The sequence below is a fragment of the Lycorma delicatula genome, chromosome 2, assembly GCF_047948215.1.
Source record: "Lycorma delicatula isolate Av1 chromosome 2, ASM4794821v1, whole genome shotgun sequence".
NCBI lineage: Eukaryota > Metazoa > Arthropoda > Insecta > Hemiptera > Fulgoridae > Lycorma > Lycorma delicatula.
In genome coordinates, this window is record NC_134456.1 from 108404621 (window position 1) to 108426260 (window position 21640).

Below are 21640 nucleotides of genomic sequence, written 5' to 3' on the forward strand. Positions count from 1 at the left end.
TTCAATGTGGGTCATGCCCAGGAGTGTGATTTTCATTCTCCCGGGTATGATTTACTGATTTAGCATGGAATTTTGTTGAATTGAAGTGCACACTTATTAAGGGACAAATAAGTAAATGTTGGTTGCAATCAACGTAGCTGAAAATCCAAGCGGTCCTCGAAGTTGGAGCTGAAGCGAGAGACTAGAGGTTATACTCAGCTTCCAAATGGACCAGACCTGAGATCCTCTGGGACATTTGTTCTCGCTGATAGTACTACAATCACTAACTTAATTATTATGCTGTCATGGCATGAATTTTTAGATGAATTTGATATGCTGTCGTGGCATAAACTTGATTGCAATCGTTTGTAAAGTGAGTACATACAATTTTAGGTGGTGATAGAATGTATCACCACCTAAAGAGTTAGGCGCAGAGTCTTTGATCTTCCACAGTAGACTGTTAAATCTATTGAAAGAAAGATTCATCAAAAAAAAAAAAAGGAGAATTTAACAATCTGTTTGATCCAAAATTACTGCTACATGTCTTGATACATATCTAATTAAAACAGATTTGTTTGAAATTGTCCGTTAATCAAAACTCCATTTCTTATGATTCCAATGTAAAGGTTGTCTGTTATATTCAGATTACACTCCAAAAGGGATTTAGCTTAACAGTTATTGCATGCATAACATATAAATTTTCTCATCTGTCATTCAAAAGATTATCTTTTTTTACCTACAGAACTAACCATTTTTCAAAAAGTGAGTTCCAGCCTCCTGATTTCTTACCTTTTTTTTCTTCCTGTTAGCCTCCAGGAATCACAGTTACATATTAGTTCAGAGGATGATATATATGAGTGTAAGTGAAGTGTAGTCTTGTACAGTCTCAGGTCAACTATTTCTGAGATGTGTGGTTAATTGAAACCCAACACGATACAAATCCATATTAAAGTAACTGCCTTACTAGGATTTGAACATTGGAACCCTCAATTTCAAAATCGGCTAATTTGCAAAGACATGTTTACCACTAGACCAACCCGGTGGGTGTGGGTTCCTGCTTTTTACCTACGTTACCTTAGGTAGCTGCTGTGTGGAATACAGTCATGTTTTCCAGACACTCCTTAGGGGGTAGAAGATGGTTTCCTCAAGGAAGCCTGATTCTGTTCTTAGAGGGTCCGATACTATCAAGGAGGAAAGAAAACAGTTTGTTCTAGAAGTATTTGAGATTATCCATATAAAAATAATTCATTGATAATGTGCTTCTTCATCTTGCATTAATATACTCTCGACTTTCTAAGAATTTCTGGATGGAATGGATGCTCATTGTCTAGATGGTATACTCTTTTAAGTGAAGCTATTCATCTCATTTCATGGTTATCCACAACCTTATCTTTGATGGATCAAGGACTAATGATTTTTTTAGATTTTAGCTAAACTCTTATTGGAGCCATGCTAAAGACATGAAGTAAAACTTAAAAAAAGTACATTCCTGATGCTGATGTAGTTCGGTGGGAGGAGTCTATCTACTAACCTTACTTTGAATTTTGTTCCAATCTGGTAATTGAATAAAAAGCCTAACTTGAGCCTGAACTACTCATCCATCTAGTAAATCCTTCTTAATCTTTCATAATGCAAAAGAATAGATATAATTTAATACCTACAGATAATGGTCGTACTTTAAAAAAAGGTATTTTTCCTATCCAGGTTGAGGAAAAAACATTTCTAAAATTTATTTATTTTTCGTTCATAAAATGTATATATTAATTGTTTCCTTTACTACAGCTTATTGCCTGCCATATATCTACATTTTAGCAATTCTATGATAAAAAAAAGCATTCCTTAACAACATTTTATTTATGAACACCTACAAAAGTAAAGATTTTCAAAAAAGTATGCAAGAGCTTCCTACTTTATAAGATTACAAGCGAATTTAAGTAGATGATGCTATGTGAAATATAATTAAGAGTTGAAGGCTATGCTAATAAAAAGCATTGAATAGCAATCTCATATGTATGACTAAACTAATTTAATAAATATTTTACACTCGAGCACATGTGGTGAGATAGAGAGAGACAGAGAGAGAAAGACACAAAAACACATTTTGTTTAGGAAAGTATACTAAAATTGAAATTCAGATCTATTGTGTTTATAATGGAATATCAAAACAGCTTACTTTATACTTTGAGCTCTAGGGAGAATTCGTTTTGCCACATTTGCTTGATTGGTTTAAAATTGATAAATTATACATATGCCTACATTATGATACATCGTCTGTCAACAAAACTGTGACTACAGCTACTCGTCATCACTTAATAAATTTTGTAATACATCCCTAACTGCGCACTGTGCACACCTCAAGATAAATATAAATTTAAAAAGAAAAGAATATTAATTCAGTGTCTAAAATTGTAATAAAATTCTCTTCAACCTGCTTCCAGTCTTGATAGTTTTAATGTGGAAATGTTAAATAGATAGGACAATTCCTTTTTTTCAGAGAAAAACAGTTCACAATAAAATATCTCAAGTTTATTTATCCTCAAATAAACTTGAGGATAAATAAACTTGAGGCTGACGTATATGCAAAGATTAAATAAACGGTAGGTACAAAAAATACAACGAAAGAAAATTAAACATTCATTCTACCACACTTAAACTGCTGAAAATGTTATTCGAGGATGGATTTTTTTCTTAAATCTGACCTCTATAAATTTTTGAAACAATTTTGTGTCTAAAGTGTGAAAAATGTTATTGTAGAATGTTACCTCATTTAATATAACAAAACTTAAGCTATTACAAATCAAATTTTAAAATGAAATATTTAAACAAATTAATAGTTTTTAAATCATTGTAAAATGCTTACATTGCCACAGGTCTTTGTATATAAAGCACAATTTTTCAAGGATTCAACTAATTGATATCAAGATAAACAAAAAATACGAACAATAAATATCTTAGTTTGGCAGAGGATCTACTGACTTGAGGCTGACTATGTAATGAGACCAGAACACTTTTAAAACAAATAAGTAGATTTGGATTTATAAATAATTATGAAAAATTTTGTTATATAAATTAATAGAAATGTATACTAATCAAGATAAATTGTTAAATTAATTTGTAAATATATATAAAAAACAACAAACTGACAGCTTACATTCTAGTTAAAACTTTAATCCAATGTCCTGTTTCTTTTAAAGCACTATTGAAAATAATTTAACCCAGTCCTTCCCATGTATCTTAATTATTTATTGTGCTCACAAACCAGTATTCAGTCATCCTGGAATTTTTACACATTGCTACAGTGACACTTGAAGTAGTGTTTCTCATTACTACGTGCAAGTGCATTTGATACTTCTGCTGATGTACAGAATGAATATAAATTATTCAGTGCATTTTAGAGTTTGATAAAAGATGAACAAAGTAATGTAGCATGCATTGATTTTTTTATAAACAATAGTGTAGGTACTATAGTTACTTGAATGAACACACCGACGATATGTAACGTCAAGGGTGATGATCCGTTGAGCAGTGGCTGACGTGTAGTAGAAAGCAATGTGCGTACTATGGTTTCATGAAAGTGGATCTGTTACTACTGTTCATATAGGTTTTCATTTAGAGTACGGCTGTGATCCTCCTAATAAAGACTCTATTAAACGTCAGTATCTGTAGTTTAAGTATTCAGGAAATGTATTATACAAGACAAGATCTTGGCAGAGCCCCCGTCACCGAGGAAATTGTGGATAAAGTAAGAGAAACTTTTCTGAGAAGCCCGGGTTAATCGACTCTTCATACAAGTTTAGAACTGGGAATATCATAATCAACAATTGTGAAGGTTCTGCACTGGCTCCTACAACTTCACACATAGAAAATTCAGTCGGTGCATGCAAATGAAGATGATGATAAACCGTTACAATTTTACCGAGGTCATTACTGATACAAAGCTACCTTCCATGTTTCTGGTTACAATAACCATCTTAATAGTCAGATTCAGGGTAGCAAGAAACCTCATGCAGTTTGACAAACGCAACGTAATAGCCCAAAAATTAACATTTGGTGTGCATTAACTGCTTATGAAGTGATTGGACAATTCTTCTTCGCCGAGCCAGCAGTTACTAGGATTAGTTATCTAGATATGTTACAACAGTATGCAGTATCACAAATTGAACATTTGTGTTAAGACTCAGGTTCATTTTCTCCTTTTTTATTTGTAAAAATAAAAATTTTCACTTTTTTTTTACTCTATAAATTTTTACTCTTTCTTTTACTCTTTATAAAGTCTCAATTTTTTTGTTACTCTTATTAAATGAATTTGTCTAATGCTTTATTGTTAGTCAGTCTTGTTCCATCCTTCAGACTCAACATGCATTTATTACAAATGTATAAACAAAATAAAGACTTTTATTTATTTGAATGAACCAGTGATTAATAATAAAATATTTAGAATAATTAATTTAATCTAACTGAGGTATTGAACTAAGGCGGCATATTATTTAACAACTGGTAACCCAACATTTATTTCCAACAAGATGATGTACCGCCACAGTGCAGTTTATATACTATTACATGAACAATTTCTTTAACGTCCGATCAGTCATGATGGACCGACCAATTTCCTGCCCATTTCAATTCGCTGATGTTATACCATTCGATTTCATTCTTTGGGAGTTCATCAAGACAGGGTGTTACACAATGAAGGTTGTCAATATTAATGAACTAAAAGGAAGAATTGAAGGTGTAATTAATGGAATAACTCCAGATATTCTTCGTAACATGTAGCGTGAAGTTGAATATTATCTAGACATTTAATGCATCGCAAAAGGTGCTCGTGTAGAACTTGTTTGAAGTTAATAAGTATTGTAAACAAAACTGTTTGAAATGCTCTGTTCAACAAAAATTCATGCATAAAACATTCGTGTACTATTAAAAAACATTACCTTATTATTTTTTATTTACCCTAAAATGCACTGAATAATTTATGATCACCTGTATAGGAATTATGTTGGTAATTCTAAAATCAACTGGAAAATGACCCACTTCAAAACATTTGTTTATTATTAATGCTAATGGCTCTGCCATGAAAGGTGCTATCTTTTTTAAACAAACATTATTTATATTATCAACTCCAGGAGATGAATTGTTTTTAGAAAGTTAATTGACTGAATTATTTTTGTTATATTAGTGGGACACATAAAGAAAGATTTGCCAAAATTTGTAATTGAAGCCCTGTGATTAAATTCTTTCTGATTATTAGAATTTTATTTAAATAATTTTTCAGCATATTTCTTCCTTACCTGCAAAAAATGTTTGTTTAATGTTATATCTTTTATGTATATCTGTACCCATTATTAGAAACTTAACCATAGGATGAAAAATAATATTAAAAAAATGTTTTTATCTTGTAAATCATCACCATACGAAAGAAGAGCAACAATAATACTTTGAGTAACAACTATTGAAATTGAGTTTATGTTAGGAATTAAACAATCTTAACATTTTGTTTAATAATCATTAATACTGCTGAGCTATCAAAGTCAGATAAATCATTTATAAGTAAATTGTATTTTCAATGATAAGCTATTTCATAATCTGCTGCAACTATAATGCAAAATGTTTACATTTTTGGGTAAAATAAATTACAAATTTTATTTCATAAAAAAATCTAACCAAAAAAAATTTGTTTTTTTTTACCACTCTTTAAACTGCACTGCAGCAGTTTTTCTTTTACACACATATAACAATTTGCCTTTTTACTATTTGTGTGTGTGTTAAGTACCATGATACTAATGTTTATAGACAACACATCATATTTAAAAATATAGCCATTCTCAAGAAAAACAAGCACCCATGCCAAGCTTAGTAAGAGAAGAAAAGAGTAAAGTAGTTTCTTATTCTTTACTAAACTAAGGTCATACTGTTGCATATCAGTTTGTCAAATCCACTGAAATTCAAATGATATTCAGCCTTGCAAGTGACATCTTCTTTTTGTTCACTACAGAAATTAGCTGTATAATAAATAATATTACACTCAGAAAAAGCTCTGATTCGTGACTGTTTATCTTAGGTGATATATATTCATCATTCATTATAGCCAGTAGGAAGATAGTCAGCTACAAATTAATGAACCCTTTTTGAAACAGTGAATTTTATACGCCACTAAACCAAAATAAAATATATTAAAAATATATAAATTTTAGAAAAATTTCTTGTATATTTTTTTAATATATTTTTAGAATATTTATTAAAAATACACAAACCAAACCTTAAAACTCCACTACATTTAAACACCATAAATTTTGTCAGTTCCTCTTTTTTCCATGTTTCAATTGAAAAACCAATTAGTATGCCAAATTAAAAAGATGTTCCCATTTTAGGAAAGACATTTTCATCTTGTAAAACACTTGAGGGAGGTAAACTATGAAAAAATTTTTGAATATTTATATATATCATAGTAGTATAAATCACAGAACTGCTATTATACAGAGAATCCAAGCTAAAAGAATCCAAAAGTAACAGTTTATATTAAGAGAACCAGTTAATATAATTTAATAATTGTTTTGTTTTTTTTTATAAATACAGCAACTCACCAAGTTTAAATGTAGGTTAGCCAAGTTCAATGTGTACACCTTTTGAAGTTGAGCAGATGTCTAGACAATGATCTAATTCTTGCCAGGTTTTTAGGAGCATCTGCAGCGTTATTATGCCTATAACTTCAACAATTCTCTATTTTAAATCATCCAAATCTCAAACTTTTCTTTGGTACATACAACTTTTGATAAATACCCCAAGCAATAAAGTCCAAAAGAGTGATATGTGGAAATTTAGGTGGCCATGCAGTTAGACCTCCTCAACTTATCTAACATCTGGAGAAAGTGTTGTTCAAGAACATGTTAACATCTTAAAGAAAGTGTGGTGGAACACCATCTTATTGGAAACTGAAGCCTGCAGGAATCTGAGGAACAGCAAAGTTCTCAAGCATTCGAGGTGTGTGGGTCTTGTCACAGAGGGCCCAAAAAAAAAAAAGGGCTGATAAACTATTTTTGTGTAGTCCTAACTAGACATTGACTTTCGGAGTGTCCATTTCATTTTTTAATACTGTATGAGGATTTTCAGAACCCAAAGTTCAGCAATTCTGTCTGTTAACTTTCCTGCACATATAAAAGATTGCTTCATCACTAAATAACAATGTATAAAGATAATTAGGATTGATTTCAGAATGGTGCATTACCTCTATAGCAACTGATATCATAGGTGGGAATCATTTGGTTTAATGTGATTGAGTTGTAACTTGTATGCTCGCAAACAGAGCCACTTATAAACAATATGGAACAAATAATGACAAACTTATGAACAAACAGTGGAATGAGGAATTTGCAGTTTGTAACTAGCCCACCTAATTGACTTTCCAGGACTGCCAGTGAATACATCACACATATGATCCAGTCTTGTCACTAACTGTAACTTTCAGATGATTTCCAGTTTATGAAACCTAGCTTCCAGTCTCTCTTAAAATACTATCCCACTGACAAAATAGGTTTGAATGTAGGAGGATCGATATTCCATTCAGTTCATTTATACTGTTGAACAGGACTAATTCATAGACACGCCACTAATGAAAGCATGCATTGAACCTTCTGTTGTGGGGTCCATATCTTGACTGACTACAATTGTATTGAAAGTCGGCTTCCCTGTGCATGCAGTATTTGGTTGACCTTTGAGATCTTGGCGAAATCTTGGAGATATCTCCTGTAAATTGAGCCTACTTTTAAGAGGTTATGACAACTGGTTTTCAAAATATAGGCCATTACTTTTGGAAATCATTTAGCTCGGACACTCTGTATGAAATTAATCTATTAATTTTATTTACTAGAACAAACTGAAAAATGAAATTTCATGCTTCTAAAATTTGATATAATGGCCCCTTATCAAATTTGCAGTGGATCCATCATCAAGGAAAAAAGCTGAACAATTACTAATACAGTGGTTACATAATCTTTAAATGTAATCTGATCAAAATTATAAATCTGTATAAGTAAACCAGTGAATTATGTAAGAATATATTGCTGTTATGAATTAATAAGTATTAATTAACCACATAATTTCCATCATTATTTTTAATTACTGTATAAAATGCTTTACATAACCTGTAGTTTTTAATTATGGATAATGATAACCTTAAGAAACTTCAAGGAGAATCAGAAGTAAATTTAATTCATTTTTGAATTTTCCACTATTTTATCATCTCATACCTTAATAGTTATTGTTAATTTAATATAGTACCAGCAATTTTATATGTAAATTGTGTGACTTAATACCAAACAGTTAATAAATAAATAAATTAATAAATAAGAAAAAATTGCATGATAAATTAAAATGTAAGCAGGAAAATTTTTAATTAAAACAATTACAGATGTGCAATTGTTTTTCAAAAAAAGTAAATTTTTTGTTATAATTTATCAGCTCATAAAAATTCCAAGTAATGCAGTGTGTACATATATATTAAAATTACCTTCTGATTAACTTAGGAATATTATCATACTTATTTATGTAAAGGTATTATTTGTTCAAATTTAAGCTACCTTTGGTACATCTTTAATAAACTTCAATTTAAAAACTATGTGTTGCAATTTCATTTATTACCTCTGTATCACAGTAATATTTTTACATAAAACCATCTTCCACGTGTTTTCAATAACTTGAATAATCAATTTTTCCTTCTATTCTTTTTTTTCTAAAAAAACCTTTACAAAAATGTAAAGGCCCAAATAATGAAATTATTACGCTACAACAATTAAAAGGATGAGTTGGGCACTGGTTCTGCAGGCAAGAAGTATAAATATGGCCGGGGACTGTCAGAGGTCAAATATGTAGTGGTCAGGGTCAGTAGTATTAATTTCTAGTGGTCATTATAGCGTTTTTAGTAAATTGGACTGTATTTTAGTGTTTATTAATTTAACTGTTATTAAATAAATCTTTTCTTTTTATTTGAATTACCGTTTCGTTTGTTATGTATACATACTGTCATTATTGTTATCATTTTCATTATTTATTTTGTTTATATGTCTTTAGAGAAATAAATTATATTTGTAAGAGATTTTACATTTGTAAGTCTCTCAATATCCTTGTCGAACCACAAACACCTGACAGTATCCTCTCTTGAAGTATTACTCTATTATTAAGTTCTTTGAGTAATCGAGAGCTAGAACTCAAAAGAATGAATCTGTATTGCCCAGCTGTTCGATTAAATCAGCTGTTAGATCATATGGATAATTTTTATAAATAAATAACCAAAATTTAAAAAAAAATCTATTCAAACTATAAAAAAGAAAAAAATCTGTATGAAAAAATTCTTGCTTATAAAACCACTCATAAATATCACTCTAAGCTTTCTTCTTTAAGAACTGAATTTTTACTTATTAACTTTTTTTATATTTCATTTTCATGGCTATTACAGTAATTATATTAAAGAGGGACAACTACTGTATAGTGGAAAAAATAAACCTTCCAGATTATTGCATTCCTTGCAATTTTAACATTCCTATGTTCATAAATATTAAAACACAATGTGCACATGTGTGTTAACCAATGCATGCCTCTGTTGACCTTTATTTGGCTTTAATCCCAGAAAGAGTTTGTGAGAACCCTTCTCTAATCTGTCTTCTCAATCATGAAATCTGGTATTGCATCTTGTGTATTTCAAAGATTATATCTTTTAAATATCTAACAAAAACCAAACAAATGAGTGGCTGGATATTGAGGAAGTGTTATATGTCAGTAGGGATGGGCTTATGAAAAATTTTACTTGTATACATTTCCAGCTTTTCAAAAAACAACATTGTCATAAATACCAGTAGAAATAATATAATTTTCATCAAAATTTGTCTTGTAATTTTTTTTTCATTTTTCTACCTTCTTGTTACAGTCTATTGATGCTTTTTAAATGTCCATTTTCAGGAATGGAATGGTTTTCCAAACATGTTTAGTGATTACTCTTTTTTTAAGATGTTTATGATGATAATTTATTTATACTTCCCAAATATAATTCTAATGTATACTTTTTTGTTTGTTTCAGGCACATGTTTGAAAGAAATCTAGCAGTGCAAATATGAACAGATGGTAAACTTTTAAAATGACATCTGAATTAAAAGAAAGACTTAAGATGAGTTCTGAATCAAAAGAGACTGTTGCTGCCGCTTTCCGTAAATTATTCCGTTCATCAGATAAAATATCTGAATCAGATGGAAGTAGTGGAAGTCGGAAAAATGGTCAAGAAAAAAGTAATGGTTCACCAGCTAGGAGATTATTAAGTCGTCATGGTTACCATACAGATATGGTCGCACCAGCAGACTCACTAGACAATGCAACAGGTCCAACCGGTGGCCTTTTTAAGAAAAAGAATAGTAGCAGCACTTCTGCTGTTGAATGCTCTTCTCAAAAAATGACCGTTCGATCAAGAAGACTCATGAAAGAGCTCAGAAATATCCAAAGAAATGAAAGAAAAGATCCTGTTTTTACTGTAGAGCTGATAAATGATAATTTATTTGAATGGCATATACGCTTATTTCGTATCGATTCGGAAAGTGAATTGGCCACTGATATGCGTGAATTGGGGATCTCATGTATTAATCTGCATCTCATGTTCCCTGATAATTTTCCTTTTACACCTCCATTCATGAGAGTTATTTCTCCTCGTATTGAGAAAGGTTTTGTCATGGAAGGTGGAGCAATCTGCATGGAATTACTGACACCAAGAGGCTGGACTAGTGCCTATACAGTAGAAGCCATAGTAATGCAGTTTGCAGCTAGTGTTGTGAAAGGACAGGTATAGCTTTTTGTGTTATTTTTTTCTTAAATCATTTTACTTTCTTATAAAATTGTGTACCTAACACATCTACAATATAATGATAATTAGTAGTAGAACACTTTTGCATTTAATCTAGGTGTTTGACCTCACCACAATGATAGAACCACTAAGATAACCTAGGAGTAAATTACTTAATTAGTTATGTCAGAATTTATTATTTTGGGAGATTCATTTTTGTTCAGTGATGTTAGAAGCAATTTGAAATAGATAAACCTGATAAATGTTTTAAAAGTGTAGGTGACTTCTTGTAACACAAGAAATGTGATTCCGCGTGCAGCTTATAACTCTACCTTATATCAGTGTTCAAAAAAAGTAAAGCTATTAGAAATCAATAACATAAAATGAAAAAAATTTAGGGTAGACAATGATAGACTATTTCTGACATGCACAATATGTATCATCAATGTTTCTGATATGTTGCTGCAGAATCATTTTTAAGTATTAAGGTGATTTTTCATAATGTAATTCTTCAAATGACAAATAAAAATAACTACTGGAAACACACTTCATTCATAGCTATAATTACATATTAGTTATATTGTAGCTCTATATTCAGCTTAGTGAAAAAAAACACTTCATTCCTAACTTTCATACTAACAACTGACATGGGTATTTGTTACTCTTGGGAATGGCTATGCCATTTTTAGGAATGACTGTTTAATGTAAGATCCCTTCACAGGGCCAGCCCTAGGTGGTAGGCTCTAGGCCTACAGCAGCAAAATTTAGGAGTGGCAAAATCACCTGAACTAGTGCAAAAAAAAATAAACACAACCCATAAAAATGTATTTTGATTACTTGAATCTAGAAAATAATATTATTTACTATTTATTAGTACAATAATTTTATTATGCACTAGTTTTGTTTATTGTTTTAAAAGTATATTTAGATTATATCTGAAAATAGTACACTAGTTTTAGTTTGTAATTTTGTTTTCATTAGCTCATTAAAAATGTAAATTTTGTTTTTCAATAAAATTATTCTCCATAAATCTGTATTAGTATTATTGTCTTAATTCAATTATATATCATTTTTCTGGTTAACATGTTCTTTATAATTCTGTTTCTTTCTTTTTTTAAATTTTAAAGTTTCTTTGAAGCTTGGGGGGGGCAGTATTTTTTGGGTTTGCCTACAGTGGCAAAAACGCTAGGGCTGGCCCTATTCTACAATCTAAGTACCTTAGGTGATTGTTTATGGCACCTAAAATACATAAATATAACAATATAATTGAAACGTTGATATTCTTACATACAGATTCATTATGGCTACAGTCATTATGGCTCAATGTTAGTCATAATCCTTATCTTAATTAATGTCAGTAATTTTTAATGGTAGAAGATAATAGGTGATTATTAACATTTTATGTTATATATGATAAAAGAGGTACTGAAACTACTACATAGGCTAACGTTACACTAAAAAAAAAAATTTAGTTTTTTACAGCAGCTGTTGGGCTTTTATCATATCTATTGGCAGCATCTTACTTGTTGCTATCTTTGCTACTTTGCTATTTTGCTAATCCATGCATTGCTACTTTTGTTAGAGTCCCTTTACCCTTGACTAAGGAGTTTACAGTTAAAAAATATTATATAGTTGTTTGTGAAAGTCCAGTCTTTCAAAATACAACTTCTTTAAACTTTTTGCTATACTGTATTTGAAAAAAGTTGTATCCCTTATCCTTTTCCCTTGTTGTAATGTCTGCTCATTTTTACTTTTCACAGTATATATCCAGTATATAATGTATAACAATTCAAAAGGTTACTGTGGACTATACATTTTTAATCTTCTATCACATTCAACTTATTAATTAAAAAAAGTATTCTAAAAGCACTGAAAATCCTCTAATATTTACCACATCACTCTAGCTTTGACAGGTATTGAAAATGATATCCATCCATAAGTGGATATCATTTCCAAACATCTCTGTGCACAATAAGCAAAGAGATTCTCCCTAGGTATGTAGTGTGATGTGATGAATGTTGATGTTGGTCATGAATGTATATATTTGACCTGTAGCTCAAGTGTTTGTATTACCTCCATACACTTCTCCTTCAGTGATCCCCACAGGAAAACATAAGTCATTGTCAGATCTGGTGATTGATCTGGTAACAGTTACTTAAAGGTGATTTGATGTCCAAAGAAATCCTGTCCTTAGAGTGTATAATGATGTGAGAGCATCATTATGAATGTGCAGTTGCATCATTGTGCTAGAATTATCTTTCATGAATATAAAGTTACATAAATTTTTGATAGTATTTTAAATTATATTAATAAAAACCACCTAGTTCAGGATATTGAGGTAAGACATATCTTAATTTTATGGTGATTTCAGTAAACTTTGGTTATAAACAAATTGATAATCTGAGAACGAGTCAATTTTTCTGCTGAAGAAAATGGCCATTATAATGTGGTATAAATAATAGCACACCAAAAAGCATTCTTCTGGTAGTAGAAAGGCATTTTCTTAAATTCATGAGGAGATTTTCAGAACTTCATAAACTTTTGGCTGTTAACATATGACAGATTGTCTCATCGTTAAAGAATATCATGTCCAAAATCTTCTCACTTTTATCAAACAATAAATCCTGAAACTAGTATCATTCAGATTGTTAGTTCATTGTTAAATTAGACATTTAGTTCGTTCAGTAAAGTAAGTTTGCAGATACTTTTTACTATGTGTAGTTCAATTATAGCAGGTTCATGAAAAGCCTACATAATAACTTACATGAAGCTGTGTTATACACATGTGTCTTATACACAAAGAGCATATAATAATTTTCTAGAATATTAAGTCAAACACAATGGGTTTTTCAATTTTTTTTAAATTTTGTTTTTTTTGTTTTTCTGTTTCCTTTTAGCCCAATACATTTACTTCAGAGATATACTCTAGCTTTTTGATACCATCTGAAATATAAGATTTCTTGAAACTTCCAAAATATACATTTTTTCACTGATTATTACACTATTTGATAAAATTTCTTTGCAGTGACCAATTTTTTCAGGTTAGAAACAAGAAAATATCATAATAACATCTCTACCCATTGTTTCAACCGTTCATCCATTTCTAGGATATGGTGTTGATTCCATGTTTTATAAACAGATATTAATTGACCCAGAAATTTGTTTGTCTTATTTTTAAACAGCTTTAAACAATGCTTAAAAATGGTCATCCAATTGTGTTTTTTTATCAATTATGAATAAATACAGCACTCTTCATAGCTTTTTCATACACAAATTTTTATGTAAGATGTGTTCATGTGTAGAATATAAAAAATGTCATATACCTTTTTAATCAACAATTTTCCAAAGTGACATAGATTTCTATTTTTATCTCATTTGGAATCGAGTGTGTTTTTGTCTTTATGCTTGAACAACCATGTATGAATTAACCAAACCAAATAAATTGTTTATTACAGTGGTGCAGAACTTTGAATATCTGTAATAAATAAGCTATGTAATGTAATAAAAAAGGTTGGTAAATAAAGGCTGGTATTTGTCAACTATCACATCATCAGTTGTTCATTAGTGTTGCAATCTGCTATAGTTTAGAATAATTATTACACATCTTTTGTAATTTATAAAATTGTTCTGTTCTGTATTTTAGAGGATGGATCATAGTTTTTGAAAGGATGGATTAGGAGGCTCATCAGGTTTAACAATAGAACAGTCCTTTAACATTTAAACAACCACCTCAGGTAACCTGTGTCAGTTTGCTACATTAGCCCCATTAGATATGGAGGATGCACTGTGTATTCACATCCTGGCATCTTCACTGTGCAGAACCTGATAAGGTCAGAATTGATAATGGGAAAGAGAAAGGATCAATTACAAGGAAAGCGGAAGAGTGATAATAAGGGCAATCTACTAAACGGGATATTTATTTTGCACAGGACCCTAGGAGATTTTAATCTACTAGAATAATTTACCTACCCAAAGTATCCTTTTGTGACCAAATTTTTATTGGTATTACATATGTGCATATTAACTGTGAGCATTTATTTTTTCAACAAGCTATCAAGATCAACCTAATCAGCCCTCAGGGAAAACTATCAATTAAGATTAAAATACCAAAGAGCATTGGTTGTATAGAAACCATTCATATCTAACTAAAATTAATATTATTACCTTTATTTACTATTGAACCAGTGTCTTACAACTTCAGAGAATAACTCTAATTATAACTAATTAAAAATGATATCTGCTTTCCTAATTAAATATACTTAAAATTTATGACTAAATTTCAAAAGTATTACTTATCTTTCTTTTTCTTTTATAGGGGAGAATAGCCAGAAAACCTAAAAGTAGTAGCAAGGATTTCAATAGAAGATCTGCTGAAGAATCATTCCGAAGTCTTGTAAAAACACATGATAAATATGGCTGGGTCACGCCACCACTGGCCGATGGTTAATAACATAAATCAAAAATATTAATCCATCAATGCTATACTTAATGATCTTATAAATGTAATTTAATGACAATATTTCTTAATTGAAAAAATTAAGGTGTTGTTGAATGTTAGTGCTTTCTTGATCTAATCTGTCAAGTAGTAATTATACAATAATAAAAAAATAATTACATACTACATAAAAATAGATACATTTTTAAATGTTTTAAATACTGTAATATTGTTTTTATTACCTTTAACTCTTTTTTTTTATTATTTGTGTTTCTTGTGGGTGTATATTATTTAAATAAAAGTCATTATTTCTCCTTTCCATGTTGTTGTGATTAATACATATTCAACAATATATATGTAAATAAATATATCTTATTTTTATTTAATACTAAGAAGATCGAGCCTGAGTTCTACTTAGAGTAAGATAGATACATAAATAATTGAATCCAGCTGTGATTAAGGTTGCTCTGTTAATTCTGCACTACATGATGAGTCATATTTTATTTTATTTGTTACACATTTGTGAATTTTTTTTCTTTAATTTTTTTTTAAGACAATTGATTTACATAGTAGCAAACATAGTTGTTTACATTTTCATAAACCAGTGTGTTTCAGACAAATAGTCCTCTATTTCTACCATTACTTTTAAAAGAATTTTTTTTAAAACTCTCACTGCTGAATTAATATTTCCTCATTTTTTAAAACATAACAAACAATGTACATACATATTCCAAAGCATCTTTGAAATTGTGAAGTTCAAAAAGTGGTTTATTAATATTTAAATTTTTTGTCCATCTTTAAATATGTTATGTTTTATCCAGATAATCAAAAAAGGCAATATAACTCTCTTCTTACTTTAAATACATAACAGGGCGCTTACTAAATTATAAAAATATATTATTGCACTTTGTCCTTTATTCTTGGTCTTCATTTATATTTAACAGGGAGATAGATTTCTTATAATTTACTAGAATTGTTTTTATTATTATACTTCCCTTTGCAAAGAATTAAAACAAATACATAACAACAGGATTGTGTGAAAAAAGAACATTGAACAAACTATACTAACGGCAGACTCTGCAATAAAATTTAACAAGCAGTTAGGATGCTATCATTATTATCAAGGCAATACTACCTTTTTATAATTAATATTGATCCACTAATGAATTTTTGTTAAACTTGCTTTATTTAATCTACATTATTATAGATTATGTTTGATAATGAACTGCATTGTCTGTAGTTTGTCACATATTAGATATATGTCAATTTAAATAACTCTTACTGACAAAATTAAACTTTCAAAGAAATTAATTTTTATTTATGTTTTAAAATAATTTTTTTAAATTTGTAGTAACTTCACATAAAAAAAATATTTCCTATTAATTTTAGCTAAGGAAGATTTCACGTACATCACCAGATAATCCACTGCTGGTATATTCTAGACTGCTCTTTCTTTGCCTCACCTGATACCTTGCACATATCCTCTTCTCTGTATACTGCCTCATAATTCCTGTTTTCCATTTGTCCACAGGCATTCTCTGATCTTCTTCAAATTGTATCTTTCATTCTTCAACCAACCTTAGTAATGTTTCTCTGTTCATCTCTTACAATTTCTTTACCATTGTGATCTTATTCTCTTCATCAGTAGTTTCAGATCCTCTTTCATATTTGTATTATTATTCTATTTTTTCATGCTCTCCTTTTATTGCCTTGAGAAATCTCATTTTCCTGCTTGAAAACTACTTCAGTCCCTAACTATCCCATATTTTCTCCATACTTTACAATTAACTCTTAAAAACATTTCTTTATGTTAGAAGAAAAAAAAATTAAACTGAATCTCTCTTTGTGAATTATATGCCTATTATTTGTATAAAAACATAGAGGTTTCACCTAGTTTTGGTGTTATATGAACTAAATAATCTATACCTTCAGTTAGTATATCCTTACAAAAATGTAGTTTATATTCATATAATACTTACAATTTTATAAAATAGATGACTTAACTTAATAAATTATTTAATTAAGACTAAAAATTCTAAACATTTTATTTATTCAAAAACTATTTTTTGAGAAAGAATTTATGATGACTCATGTCTGAATACGGATTTTAAATTTTTTCAAAATTTGTAGTATTCTTATTTAAAGTATCTAATTTCTGTTTTTGTTTTATCATAAGTTTATTAATTTTTTTAATTCATAAAGTGCAGATTTAAGATGATTTTTAATCTTATTCAAATAAAAGTAAAACGTAACTAAACTACCTTTTTAAATATGCATGAAATTAGAAGTCATTATGTATAGTTTAGAGATCTTGGGAAATGATCTGCAAAGTGTAAATAATTATTATATTTGTGATACTTTCAAAATTTTAAGTATTAGTGCCAAAGTAATAAATAAATGTTATGTGTCTTTGAATCCGTCATAAAATCATTTTAAAGAAAATGTATTTAAAGTAATTTTAACTGTTAATTAATAATAATGAATAATTCTAGTTTATTTGTGTAAAATTAGATTTATTATAGAAATATTCAGTAGTTTTATGTATGATTAATGATAAATTTATGCATTTATTATATATGTAGATTATAATTATATTATAATGTAAATGTTTTATGTTGTGATGTTTTAAAGATGTTTATTGTCCAGTTTTAAATGTTGCCTAAGGTTTTGCCTTGTTGCTCAAATGTTTTATTATTAATTATTATATGTATGGTAAAAGTAATTGTATAATATTACGGTCAATTGTTTTAATATTCATTACTTAGATTTTTTAATTATTGTATTCCCATAGAATATTAGTTTTATATTGTGAGAAAGTTATGACCGGTACTGCTAGTTAGATTGTTATTCATACTATTAATTAAAACTATGCTTTGGTTATATTTTATTTGTTCAGTGTTCATATGAACAGTGATATAGAATAAAATTTCAGTAATTTGGAATGTACATGGCTGACCAAATATGAATTTAACAAATTCTTAATTCTTTCAATAGAGCAAAATGCATTAAAATGGTAGTGTTGTATAATGCCGACAAAAGAAATGAAGAACCTGCTGCTAGGATAACTAAGAGATTTGAAGTAGAAATTCAAACAAGTCCATATATTATATTAAATTCTAAAAAAAGTATTTGATACAAAAAAAAATAATTTTCTTCAACGTAATACATTTTTTAAATACTGTGTAAAAGATATCACCACCATCCTTTTAATGATATGGACATCCAGGAAAAAATTTGTAGGTTTGGAGACAAAACTTAGAAAGTAAGATGTAAGGAATCTTAATTTGTAAATCTCATCTTCTCCTATTTCCGTTAAAACTGAATTTGTAGATACATAAGACATTTTTTTCCTTTAGTTGTCAACCTAAACTTAAATTTGTATATCAGTAATGATACATTCATGACACATGTATATAATGATGCATCGGCTTGATAGTCATTGATTTTTTTCTGTCACATATTAAAAGATAAATTATTAATTTTGTTATTCAGGATATATTGGAAAAAAAAACAGTTAGTTATATATATATATATATATAACAAGCATCTTATTAATAATGATCACCCTTATTAGTGATGATCACTAAATATATAAGTATAAGTTTAAAAACATTAAGTTCAGTCTGTCAAATGGATGATAGATATTGTAACTATACATAAATAAAATCATTTACACTTAAAAAAGTGTTCTAGCTAAAAACAGTTCTGGCTCCTGATTACTATGTAAAATTTGGAGAGAAAATTTTAAAGTTTGGAAAACGGTAAATTTTTTCTCTTTGTTTGTAAGTTAATGCTTTTCTTATGCTAAGCAGCCATTGTAAATTGGTAGTAATACTAATGTTATGATTAATAAATAGTGACTATATTAATATAGTGTATAATATATAGTTACTGTATAATATGATAAAGTTGAGTAAAAATTCTATATTCATTAAAGTAACACAAAAAAGTTTGATATTAAGTTTGCAGAAACTTTAGGTTTTGCTAACAGATTTACTGAAAGTTTCAAATTATATATACTTCTTAATAAAACTGTACTTTTCTAGAGAAATATTTATGTCTTGGGACAGTTTCTCAATTAATTGTTCTTGCTTAGGGCCCCTAAGACCCTAGGGTAAAGCTTTGGTTCCCACATCTTTTGGATATTAAAGATTTGTGTTTCCATCAACATATAAAGGAAATTTACACTGATTCATTTCATTTATTCATTCATAGTGTTCTGCCACTAGAGAAGATCCTGTCACAGCTGCTGCTCTCCATCTTGTTCTATCCTTTGCCAACCTCTTTGTTTCAGTATATTTTCTCTTTTCCACAAAAATAAAAAAATACTGACATATATATATAGTATGACAAAAATTTGGAATTAATGTATATCTTTCTTCTAAAATAAAAATTTTATAATGTTTATTTAACAGACAATTGAGAATTTATATATGTATTAAATCATTATTATAATCTATTTTTATGTTAATTCCAGCCCAGCTGCGTAACTATACTGAAATATATGTAAATCCCATATTATGTTCATAGAGTATGACAATGTACATTATTTTATGACATGTTGCTGCCAGTAAACAAAAAAATATGAAAAAAGTATTTCTACTGATTGTTTTGTGATTAGTCAGTTATTGAGGTTTTAAATAATTATTTTTCAGCTCACTTATGATTAAAGCTACCTATAATTTAACAAAAACTTGAAACATTTACTTTTAATTTTTTTTATATGAAGTAATGTATGATTTTTCATAAAATTATATTGACAAATATCATAAAATGAGATAGTTAAAGAATATGAGTGTATTTGTGGAAAACAGTTAATTATCATTGGAAAAGATATTGTATTCAATTTTCTCAAAAAAATAATTAATCTTATCCTGATAAATTAATTCTTACTAAACGTCATCTTAACTATTTTGTATAAAATATACTTATAAAAACATAATTTAATTAATGTTGACAAATATTAAAAATATCATCATTTATTTATATATTAAAAAAAATTATTTAAAAATAAACCATGTGATGACACTGAACAACATAATACATTGTGTTTGCAATGAAAATATTTTTTCAAAAGTGATACACACCTGTAAGGTTGATGATTAATTGCACAACATAAGAATTTTTTGCATAAACTGTTTAAAGCATTCATAATTTTTAATAAAATTTGTTTGTATTGATAAATTTAACAATCTCCTTTATTGCTTTCCATAACATACATTATCTGATCTTGTTTCACATTAGTTCATCCTCATCATTTTATTGATTGCATCAATGATGTGATTATGTACATTCCAAAATTAAGTGAAAATTACTAGAATTTAGCATAAAGGGACTGCAAATTAATTTAACCCTTATCATACACCAACAAGTTCATATTACAGTTTAGTATAGAGTTGTGTAATTTGTGCTTTCCAAATAATAAAACTTAATTTCATTAATTTGTGAACATTTTAGTAAATTTCATTAAATAACTATGACAAAAGTTATCTTTATGTATTTTTTTGTTATTTGTGGTGTGATATTTTATGTACATTAATTATATATAATACACTTAATACTGTTATATTTCAAAATTAGGTTTTCATTATAACAATTTATATACTGGTAAATATTTATTACCATTCATAATTTTGGTTGAATTATACCAGTAACTCTTTTTATTATTAAAATAATAAATGTTATTATTTATTGTTACTATAAATTAAATTCTTTATAATGTACGAATTTTTAATTATACCACATTTAATATGTACTATTGACTAAAGAATTTGGTTCAGATTACATAATTTTGTATTTAAGATCATTTCTTTGTGTTAATAATAAAATTAATTATGAAAGATTTTAGTTTTTTCTTGCTCTGAGTAGCAAATATATATTAAAACTAACCTACGTTGAAAATTTATATAATGGAAATCTGAAATCGTCAAATGTGTAACACCAGGTGAATTTTTAATAGGAATATCAGTAAAATTTGGAAAGTATATATATTAATTCTTTTTGTACTTAGATCTGGCCAAACCAATTATCATTTAACCTTAATAGTTCCTTAATACTGTTCCCAGAATCCATTTTATTGTCAGATTTTAATTAAAAACACATTTTCTCTTGAAATGCAAGGAATATAAAAAGCAATAAGTATACACATTATACAAAAGGGTGCAGTTGCCTATGGATCCCAAGAAAGCTGCTCTAGTATTTAGAAATTTTGAGAATGTCATATTAATCAATCAATCATGTAAGAAGTGTTACAAGGTGTTATGGAGGTATATTTTACATTGAACAGACTTTGACAGCAGACAGTTCATTGAGTAATCTGTCAAACTGTACTTATTGTAGCCCACCTTGTGTGATACATTACATAATCATGGAATTGCCAATAGCTTCAATAATAATAAAAGAAGGTAATT

At 28.6% G+C, this 21640-nt stretch overlaps 1 protein-coding gene across 3 annotated transcripts in view; it reads left to right on the top strand.

Annotated features, from left to right (window-relative positions):
- Positions 1-21072, top strand: part of LOC142319087 (ubiquitin-conjugating enzyme E2Q-like protein 1) — a 303230-nt gene extending 282158 nt beyond the window's left edge. For all 3 annotated transcript variants that reach the window (XM_075355972.1, XM_075355974.1, XM_075355973.1), the window contains 2 exons: positions 10046-10795; positions 15111-21072. In XM_075355972.1, the coding sequence (XP_075212087.1) occupies positions 10103-10795; positions 15111-15242 (825 nt within the window). In that variant the 5' untranslated portion in view covers positions 10046-10102 and the 3' untranslated portion in view covers positions 15243-21072. The remainder of the gene's footprint in view (positions 1-10045; positions 10796-15110) is intronic.
- Positions 21073-21640: the final 568 nt, after the last annotated feature.